General features: G+C 42.4%; 1 protein-coding gene and 1 non-coding gene across 2 annotated transcripts; both read right to left on the reverse strand.

Moving 5' to 3' along the window:
- Nucleotides 1-4,934: 4,934 nt before the first annotated feature.
- Nucleotides 4,935-9,750, reverse strand: KRT24 (keratin 24). Its single transcript, XM_049779719.1, has 8 exons — nucleotides 9,154-9,750; nucleotides 8,058-8,140; nucleotides 7,514-7,670; nucleotides 7,064-7,225; nucleotides 6,837-6,962; nucleotides 5,734-5,951; nucleotides 5,453-5,538; nucleotides 4,935-5,038 (listed from the first exon to the last, which is right to left on the reverse strand). The coding sequence occupies exons 1-8, from the start codon at nucleotides 9,748-9,750 to the stop codon at nucleotides 4,935-4,937; spliced, it is 1,533 nt and encodes a 510-aa protein (XP_049635676.1).
- Nucleotides 9,751-10,480: 730 nt separating this feature from the next.
- LOC126026590 (U6 spliceosomal RNA) lies at nucleotides 10,481-10,587 on the reverse strand. Its single transcript, XR_007501819.1, has one exon. It is a non-coding gene; the product is annotated as a U6 spliceosomal RNA (small nuclear RNA).
- Nucleotides 10,588-10,847: the final 260 nt, after the last annotated feature.

The following is a 10,847-nucleotide window of genomic DNA, read 5'->3' on the forward strand; positions in this document are numbered from 1 at the left end:
TTAAAACATCTGATTTATTCGTCTTAGGCAGCCTAGTGAAAAGATCGCATGAAGTAATTTATTTTACAGATAGCTGCAAGCAATGAGTAAAACCCAAAATCCTGTGTACTGCTGAAGATTAGAGCGTTCGAATTAATTGACAGGTTGTAAGAAATGGGAAGCTCATCCCTACCATGCCAATAGATCCAAGAGATTAACTTGGTTATAAATGGCATCAAGAAAGGTTTCTGGGAATCCAATTCTGTGGCAGGCATGTAGGTGAGGAAGCCCCTCTGCCACCATCCTCCTACCTATGATTTTGACACTGGGAATAATGGGTTCTCTTATTTTTTAATATTGCATTCAGTTCTGTAAATTTAATGATGTCAATTGGTTCAATCATTTTGTTTTAATCATTTTCTTACCACCGTAACCACACAGGTCATGTAATGAACTGGTCAACATTGGAGAAGATCAAAGATGGCAGAGAATATGTCTGCAAACTGACAATTACTTCATTGTATAGGATTGGACTAATATTACCATTAAAAGTCCCCCTTCACATCATGTATGTGACACCATGACAGTTCTGAATGTTTTACATGGTATAAAGAGAAGGATGTCCCTGACACTGAGAAGTACCTACTTCAAAGACTAATATCTACTTGGAAAGGCCTTTCCTCATGAATATATAGCCCTAGGCTTAGAAAAGTTTTTTGAAGGGGCCCCGAGAGATAGCATGGAGGTGGGGTGTTTGCCTTGCATGGAGAAGGACAGTGGTTCAAATCCTGGCATCTCATATGGTCCCCCGAGCCTGCCAGGAGCGATTTCTGAGTGTAGAGCCAAAAGTATCCCCTGAGCACTGCTGGGTGTGACCCCAAAACAAAAAACAAACAAACAAACAAAAATTTCTAAGAATGAAGGGGTGAAGGCAATTGTCTTGCATGTGGCTGACCCTAGTTTGATTCCTGACACCACTTCTGGGAGATTGAGACTTGATACCACATGGGGCCCTGGGCAACACTGGGTGTGACTCTGGTGACCCCCTGTACTACTGGGTTTTATTACTGGTGCTAACATTGAACTGTCAGGTTTAATTGACTGAGTATTAACCAGAGTGGCCCTGGACAGTGCTTGGAACACCACCCCCACTCCAAGTATCTATACCACGCATCATCTCATGGCAACTCCTCATGAGTTTGTCCACACTCTGTCTCCATCAGAATGTGTATGAAATCTTCAGTAAAGCTTTCTTTTGCTTTACTTTATGTCTTTTGCCCAAAACTTTCTTATGTGACAAAGGCAAAGGCCTGGAAGTCAAGTTTAGTTTAGAACCAATTTATTGGACATTGTATAAGGAGCCAAACTATCCCAGAATCACATGGTAAAACAGTGGTGATTAAGAATTACTCTTGGGGGGCCGGCGAGGTGGCGCTAGAGGTAAGGTACCTGCTTTGCAAGCGCTAGCCAAGGAAAGATTGCAACCGCGGTTCGATCCCCCGGCGTCCCATATGGTTCCCCCCCCAAGCCAGGGGCAATTTCTGACCGCTTAGCCAGGAGTAACCCCTGAGCATCAAACGGGTGTGGCCTGAAAAACCAAAAAAAAAAAAAGAATTACTCTTGGTCCTATGATCAAGGATAATCCTTGGTGGTATTCAAGAAATCATATGGGGTACTGAGAATCAAACTGGAGTTGGACACTTTAAGACAAACATCTTATCTCCCATACCCAGTAAGTAGTTTTTGAAAAGGACTCAACTAATTATTTCCTGCTCTTAAAATATAAATGAGGCACTGGTACTCTTGACAAAGTGTTTTTGGGTTGTTTGGGCTATGCTTGGCAGTGCTCTGGGTCTATTTAATGACTGTGCTCAGGGTCACTTCCAGTGATACTCTCAGGCCCAAATGCTGGATTGACTCAGGATTGAGCCACAGACAAGGTCCTGTACAATCTTCCTGGTTTACATGAATAGCTTTTATAAAGTGATTTATGGGGGCTGAAGTGATGGCACAGTGCTAGGGCATTTGCCTCACATGCTGCCAACCTGGAATGGATCTGAGTTGGATCCCTGGCATCCCATATGATCCCCTGACCCTGCCAGAAGAGATTTCTGAGTACAGAGCCAGAAGTACTCCAGAGCACCTCCAGTGTGGCCCCCAAACAAAAAATACACACACAAAACCAATGAAGTGACTTATGACTTGCAGTATTTTGTTATTTGAAGAGTTTTTTTTGGAAAACAGTGTTTGAGTTACCTTCTGGGTAATTTATACTCATTAGTTTATCTTCCTATTGAGAGTTGATCTTATGAACATTGTCTAATTGCAGTCATTGAGCAGGTTTCAGCTGCCTTCCATAGGCCCTCAGGTCCGTTGGCAGTTTCTGCTTCTCTACCTCCCATAAGCCTTGGTTCTTGTCTTTCCTCTCTGGGATGATGGATGCCACTTCCAGCACTCTCACCAATTTTGTCATTGTTGCCTGAGCTCAGAAATATAAGAACAACCCTATCAATCTTAGGATCTAAGCTGACAGATGGAAATTCAGATGCGAGTAGACACTGGCCCTTCTTTAAGAATAATTAGTTCCATGTCCCAACCGAAATCAACACAATCTTCTCATTTAATTGAAGTGATGACTGAATGTTGAACTTCAGAATCTGAAAGTACAACCTCTGTCTTTTGTGTGGTTCTAAAATGATTTAGGCACTGAGAAGAATGGGTTACCTTATTTTTTAGTCTTGCATTCAGTTGTGTAAATTTAATGATGTCAACTGGTTCAATAATTTTCTTTTAACATTTGAGTGCTCTTAGTGCTAGCATATTTTAGTATGTATCTGGCCTCTTCTATAGCAGTGGTCAACCTTTTGGTACAAACACAGCATCTTTATACTTATCACGGAAACATACAGTGAGGGTATATTGGTCTTCAGAGTAATCACATACTTTTGCCTGGCTTGAGACTGAAACTGATCATTAATGTGGGTCCTGGGGAATAGGGCTAGAAGACTGGATCTCAGACTCAAGAGGGAGGTTTCCTAACATGACTCTGATGGTCCCAGGGACAGGCGGCTGCACGCTGGTTTCCACTGATATCTTGCTTTTAAGACAGGATGGATTAGCTAGCTTATATATTTAAATTTTCCAGTAGAGAAAAAAACATCAAAGGCTTAGTTCACTGTAATCATTTGATAGTGTAGCATGAAATAATTAATGATGGGGCTGGATGGCGATGGATGGAGGCCTTTGTGCTTAGGCCCCAGCCACGTGGCTTCATCCCCATCCAGCTGGCGAATTCCAGGCCCAGGTAATCGGCGTAATCAAGACTCACTCACAGGCAGGCTTTAGGAAGAATCATCTTTATTCAGGCCCTATTCACCACATGTGTGTGGCCTATCTCATAACCTTTTAAGCACTAGTTATTCTTGGCCCTGCATCTAAACTCCTTTCAGCCATCTTCCTCAGAGCGCCCAGCAGCGCAGAAAGGGCCAAGAGCCAAAGGCAAAAAGCCAAAAGGCCCGAATTCCCTTGGTCCAAGCCTTATATAACATTTCCCAGACCCCTCCCAGGAATGGGAGGGTCTAGCAGGTAAGGTTACACCTACTATCCGGTTCCCAAGACCCCTCCCAGAAAAGGGTGGGTCTAGGGTCTTAAATAGGTACACCCACATTTCCTCCTTTTCTTATTTTTATGCACCAACGTAATAGAGTGAAAATTAATATACCAGCCCTTTTCAAAAACATATTTTTGCAAAATATACTTTACACCTGTAACCTAAAATTCTATTAATGCTTTTTTACCAAGCACTATTTTGGAACTTTCATGTTCCTATACTTTTAAACTATATTGGGGGAACTTCATGTTCCTATACCTATTCTATACACAAGTACTGCAGCATACATGCATAACATACATTTTAAAAACAGGCTAAGTACATTGAAATACACAGTAAAACATTTTGCAATAGAAAATATTAACTATGAAAGACAACAAAACACATTTAAATTATAAAGAAAATGACTAAGACAAAGATGCAGGTGGTTAGAAATTAGATGTTAAACTGTATTACCTCCCTTTTATTTTTAATTTTTTAACCACTAACTAACTAAAAGTTATCCCATCACCAACTATGAGTGAAATATTACTACCCACTAATTTTCTACACCTAAAACCATAGTTTAGATTAATTTGTTTCACGCTGATCTCACCACGTGGCTTTTGTAAACTTTTAAAGTTCAGATGTTGGTTTGTCCCACGCTGATCTTACCACGTACAAGGCAAGTGCCTTACCCATTATACCCTTACCCTATCTCTCTGGCCCCTAATATTGATTTTTTTTTTTGGTTTTTGGGCCACACCCGGCATTGCTCAGGGGTTACTCCTGGCTGTCTGCTCAGAAATAGCTCCTGGCAGGCATGGGGGACCATATGGGACACCGGGATTCAAACCAACCACCTTTGGTCCTGGATTGGCTGCTTGCAAGGCAAACGCCACTGTGCTATCTCTCTGGGCTCCTAATATTGATTTTTTAAGAACAGGGTCATAGCCAGTGATGCTCAAGGTCACATTTGGTGGTGCTGTGAAGGTAGGTGGGGAGTGGTGGTAAACAGGGCTGTGAATCAAACTCAGGTTTATGGAGAATGTACTTATAAGTAATGGATAAATATTTGTGATAGAAAATGCAGCTAGATCATAAATGATAGCTTCATTTAAGGTAAAATAGATGTTCTGAAAGAATTTCAGGAACAATATCATTAACTTGCAAAAGTAAGTTTATTGAAGCACAGAAACAATGAGAGTCAAATTGCCAGGTTTTCCAAGAGCATTCTAAAAAGGAAAGTAGAAGGTGCAGAGAAGTGGGTTATGCATTGAGTTCTGGAGTTTTCTCTGGAGTTGTCCAGAAAGATGACTCAATGGATGCCACTGCGTCATTCATGTCTTTTTTCTTCAAGAGACACTTATTTAAATTTCACTTCTGAAATATTGCTGACTTGAGAGGAGACAACTTTGCCATCCACTACCTCTTCCACAATGGTCTTGGTCACTCTCGTCTTACTTGGATCTGAAAAATCGTAGAACCAGAATATCAGTCTAGAAACCATCACACAACAGATGGAGAGAAGTTCCAGGGCTTTCTTTCATTCAGGAGGTCTGTCTGGGTTAGATTATTTATTTAGACAATAGTACATGAATTTTGAATATGATGCTCAGGGCATGCCTTTCCTTATATTATATTTAATTTATTATTTTTTAATTTAGTTATTTAATTTTTTAGGCCACCTCTGGCAGTGCTCAGTGTTTACTCCTGGCTCTGCATTAATAGATTACTCTTGGTGGTGCTCAGAGGTCATATGGGGTGCTGGTGATCAAACCAGGTGTACCAAGCAAAGTACCTTATCTGCTATACGATTGCTCCAGTACCAACATCTTTCCTTTTCAATGATAAATGCTTTACACATATTAAGAAAATGACTACCTCTTGTTTGGCCAGAGCAGCTTCCTCCAGATCTTGAGTCATTGGATCCTGAGCCTCTGCATCCTGAGCCCCTGGATCCCGAGTTTCTAAAATCAGAGCCTCAGGTGAGAATTTGGGAGGAGAAAGGTTCTGCTTCCCTCTGCAGTGTGCTTAGGTGCAGGGCATCTTCATGGTGCAGGGGGACCCTGTTACTGGATATAAATACAAGCCCAGCCTCCCTTCTGGTTCCTTAACTGGCATTCACTGACTGGCACCTTAGTCCGAGGGTGACTTTCGCTTACCCTCCCTCTCCATCCAGCAGGCGGCGGTAGGTCTCAATTTCCATCTCCAGGCGGGTCTTGATGTTGAGCAGCTGCTCGTATTCTGCATTCTGACATTCAGTCTCACCCCGGATCTGACAGATCTGCTCCTCCAGGCAACTGATTTGCATCTGAATTTCTGACAGCTGTGTCATGTAGCCTCCCTCCGTGTCTGCTAGGGTCCCTTCCAGGGAGCTTTTCTAAAAGAAAAAGAACTCATTAGATTACTTAAAAAAATAAAAGAAGCAACAGGGCATTTTATAAGGTCACTTTCATTATGTTCAACCCAAAGGCTTCTATTAAAGCACACTAATTTTTTTTTGTCCACTTGGTGTCTGTCTGTCTACTTGGTGCTATCTTGGTCATTCCCAATCATCAGGGGATTATGTGGTGCCTTGGGTAGAACTCGGGATTCCCACATGCAAAGCATTTGTTCCAGCCCAATTGAGGTGTCTTCTAAACCCTACTTTATTTACTTATTTATTTAATTTTTTTTGGGGCCACACTCGAGGATATTCAGTGATTATTCTGGCTCTACGCTCAGAGATCACTCCTGGCAGTACTCAGGGGGCGATGTGGCATGCCGTAGATTAAATTTGTGTTAGCCTCATGCATGGCAAGTACTCTACCTGCTGCATTCTCTTATCAGCTCCACCCCAACTCTATTAAATATTTTTTAGAATTGAAATTTTTTTTTGGCTTTTGGGCCACACCCAGTGATGCTCAGGGGTTACTACTGGCTATGCGCTCAGAAGTCGCACCTGGCTTAGGGGACCATATGGGACTCTGGGGGATCGAACCGAGGTCCGTCCGAGGCTAGCGCTGGCAAGGCAGACACCTTACCTCTAGTGCCACCACGCCAGCCTCAGAATTGAATATTTTATGGAAATAAGTTGGATATTATATTTACTTACACTGTTTTAAACTTCCTATCATTATAATTCAGTTCTTAATCAGGCTTTAATTATGTGTCAAGTGGAACAACTTGGCCAAAAAAAAAAATAAATAAAACTAACCAATCAAACAAAACCACCCAGAGTTTCTTAACTCTTTGTTGGAGAGTTTGAAAAGTGGTTGGCACTCACCATGGCCAGTTGGGATTGCAGCTCGATCTCCAGGGCTTGCAGAGTGCGTTTCAGTTCTGTGATTTCACTCTTGGCAGAACTGGCAGCTCCGGCATCGGTGGAGATCTGTGCTTGCAGGGAGGCACTCTAAACAAAGTCAGGGGAGATATTGTAGGTGACAAGAATGGACATTGACTGATATGTGGCAGCAGGCTCAGAGGCTCATTGGCAGCACAAGACTGACTCACCTGTTTGTTGAACTGCTCCTCTGCCTCTCGGCGGTTCTGCTCAGCCAACTCCTCGTACTGTGCCCTCATGTCATTCAGTAACTTGGTGAGGTCGGTTCCTGGGGCAGCATTCATTTCTACATTCACATCCCCTCCAGAGCTACCTTGCATGCTCTTCATTTCCTGGCATGAAGAAACAAGAACACCATGTTTGGATAGAAAAGTCAGAGTTCCTTTCCATGTATATAATCCATCCAAAGCTGAGCCAAGGACAGAGATGAGAAAAAAAAAACACCCTCTCGCCCCAATCCACACATCGAGTGCTCATGATAAAGGTTTCCCTGCAACTCCCCACCCTGATTGTAGAAACTTGAAATCCATTTAGACAGAATTCCCTTTTTTCTGTAGGAGGTGTGGTGGTGCTGTGGGGAGAGGGAGCAGGCCAGGTTTGTTTCCTAAGCGGGTTCCCACCTCCTCATGGTTCTTCTTCATGTAGGCCAGTTCCTCCGCCAGGCTCTCGATCTGCATCTCCAGGTCAGAGCGAGTCATGGTGAGGTCATCCAGAACTTTCTTCAGGCCATTGATATCGGCCTCCACACTCTGGCGGAGATACAACTCGTTCTCAAACCTGGGAAGGAAAAAAAGCAAGACAGTGAGATGAGATCCAAAGAAGAAAGTTTGTGCTCACCAAATCCAATAGCAAAATTTTCTCCCTCATGCTTTCCAAGATGGCTGAGTTTTTTTGTAGAATTTTTTTTACCCCAATCAAAAAAATAAGAACCTAGCTTGTTTCCTTGGTGACCATCTTTTTTCTTTTAATACTCAAATGTTATCCTTCAGTTATTTCCCTCTTTCTTCTTGTGGGTGGAATGGTTTTTAAAGTATATCCTTGAGATTATAGTTTTGAATTTAGGGCCTGATCTAAGAGATTTTATTCTAAAATTTGGCAATGAAGCTAAATGACTGGATTTTTCTTTTCCTACCACCTGTGTTTTCAAATCTTCCCATTGCTTACTTCAGTCTGAAGTCATCAGCAGCCAACCTGGCATTGTCAATCTGCAGGACAATTCCTGCATTTTCAATAGTGGCAGTTATGATCTGGAAAAAAATAAGAGAGAATGAGTCATGGATGTTCCTGACTTTGTGTCTGCATGCCTACCCTTAAGGGAAAATGTCTCCAGGTTAGCCTTTCAAGGTGAATATCTTTGAGAGGTTTAGCTGGGCTTTGCTTTCCTGCAGAGAGGAACACTTGACATTTTAAGTGGAAAAAGCACAGAAGGTTATTTAAAGGAACACAACCCTTCTTTCCAAAGAAAAAAACTTTCTCTCCAAACTTTGGAAAGAAGTTGCTTTGGAAAGTTATTTTCTCAGAAAATCATGTCTCTCACTTCCATAAAGAAATCTTCAGAAGAGCTTTCGCAGGGTCGGAACAATAGTATAGTAGTAGGAAGGACTTTTGCCTTGCATGCAGCAAGCCCACCTGGGTTTGATCCCAACATCCTATTTGGTCCCCAAGTAATGCCAGGAGTGATTCCTGAGTGCAGAGTCAGGAGTAACCTTTGAACATCATTGAGTGTGGCTTAAACCCCCCCCTTTCCCCCAAAAGAATAGATTCTCCACATAGAATGATTAAACATTGTAGCTTTATATTCACCACACTCTTGTACCGAGTTTATATTTGATTTTTTTAGGAAGAAAAATAAAGATTACTTAAGTCTTACAAGACACAAAAATATGTCACCCTATCGAATATAATCATGAAAGAAAACTTCTATATACACAATATATAATTATGAAATAGACTTATATATACACAATATATACACATTTATATATATTCATTTATATATACACATGCTAAAGAGCTGACTGGCCCCATACAAAGTTTACATTTACATGTATAGATTCAATCATGAAATGCAAACAGAAAGACAATGTGGTTGCAGGTTACACGCAGTTGGAGCCAAATCAAAAGTCACTAAGTGCCATTCGGCATTAAAAAGAAACGAATAGGTTTTCCAAAGAATTCCTGGCCTTAAGTGCCTCCTAAGAGGACAAGATCTGAAATAAGCCACGAGACAGAAACATGAGAAACAACAGAACGGAATCACCTGATTCCTGAGATCTTCAATAATTGGGTAGTATTTGCTGTAATCTCTGCCAGGTCCACCGTCTCCAGAGTTAGGCCCAAATCTCTCATACCACTCCTTGATCTTCCTCTCCAGATCCGAGTTGGCCTCCTCCAGGGCTCTGACCTTGTCCAGGTAACTGGCCAGGCGGTCATTGAGGTTCTGCATGGTTTGCTTTTCCCCTCCAGAGAAAAGACCCCCATCGCCAGCACCACCCCCCATGCCTCCACTCATGCCCCCACCATAGCTATAGAAGCCCCCGCTAGCCCCTCCACCGAATCCTGAGCCTCCGCTGAACCCTGAGCCCCCTCCAAAGCCAGAACCCCCTCCAAAGCCAGAACCCCCTCCAAAGCCAGAGCCCCCGCCAAAGCCAGCCCCACAGGCCGAAGCACCTCCAAATCCACTACTGAACCCCCCTCCGAAGCCCCCGCTGCTGCCCCCTCCAGCTCGGAAGCCCCGGGCAGAGCTGCCCCCCATTCCACATCTGCTGCTGCTGCTGAAGCTGCTGCCCCCCGCAGAGCCCCTCAAGAAGCTGCTGCCTCCAGCCCTGGAGGAGGATTTGCGGGAAGAGCAGGACATGATATTGCTGCTGGTGAGGATAAGAAGGTAGGTGGAGGAGAAGCGTTGAGGCTGTGAGGACTGGTGCTTCCCGGGCCCTTTTATACCCACTGGCAGGGTGTTCCTGGTCTGTGTCACTTGTTAATCCCCGTTACAGTGGTTTTAATCCGCAGCTGGATGGCTGATGTTTCTCGAACCCACTCTACTGGCTTTTTCCGAAGCTGGGTCAAAGCCTCGGGGCATTTCCTTTATCAAGAAAATAATAATAATAAGGTGGAGCAAAGCAAACTTTTTTTTTCACCCCCAGAATTAAAGTTTTAATCTTTTAAGGGGTTGATGACTGATAATTCTATTCTGAAAGAGTAATTCTATTAAATTTGCCTCATTATTTCTCAATGGCAGGGCACAGCCCCGGATTAAAAAAGAAGTAATTAAAATACAGACTAGGATGACAATGGCTATTTTCCATCGAACTTGTAACTTTTTGTTCTATTGTTCTTTTAAAGAAATAAGCATTTAGTTTTACTTTTACTTAACTGTCTTTCTCTAGAACAATTTCTTAAAGAATTTTTTTTCTTTGTTGCTTTGATACTTGTTTGATTATGGCCAACAGATAGATAAATAACCAGAGTATTTAACATAAGCAATGTGATACTCTGGAAATAAGGATATGCCCTTGAAATAATACATTCTATCATCTATGTTATGAATATAACCTTCCAAAAGTTTTCCCCACTCTTTTTTTTTTTTTTTTAATATGGAACGCTTTACAAATTTGCATGTCATCCTTGCGCAGGGGCCATGGTAATCTTCTCTGTATCGTTCCAATTTTAGTATTTGTGCTGCGGAAGCGAGCACTCTCCCACTCTTAATTACCCAATTTATCTTAATTTTTGTGCAAATAACACTGAACATCTATCCTTTGTAACATATTTTAGGGGTGTTGATGTCAACCTGATGGTACGGTGCTGTGAGAATCTTGGGGGGCCATCAGTATCAATATCAGATGGTTCTGGGGGATCCCCAGACCTATGGTCAGCAGTAGGTGACAAGGAATACTGGAGGTCAAATCAGGACCACAAACATATAAAGCTTGTTCTTCAGTTCTTTGAATCATC

This window comes from Suncus etruscus, chromosome 1 (assembly GCF_024139225.1).
Source record: "Suncus etruscus isolate mSunEtr1 chromosome 1, mSunEtr1.pri.cur, whole genome shotgun sequence".
NCBI lineage: Eukaryota > Metazoa > Chordata > Mammalia > Eulipotyphla > Soricidae > Suncus > Suncus etruscus.

Bases quoted from the DNA above. Each gene is read 5' to 3' on its own strand.
- KRT24 (XM_049779719.1), bottom strand. From the start codon at position 9,750: ATGTCCTGCTCTTCCCGCAAATCCTCCTCCAGGGCTGGAGGCAGCAGC. The intron at 7,226-7,513 runs GTGGGAACCCGC...TCTTCATGCCAG, and splicing joins TGAAGAAGAACCATGAGGAG to GAAATGAAGAGCATGCAAGG. The intron at 5,539-5,733 runs GTAAGCGAAAGT...CTCTGATTTTAG, and splicing joins CTGCTGGATGGAGAGGGAGG to AAACTCGGGATCCAGGGGCT.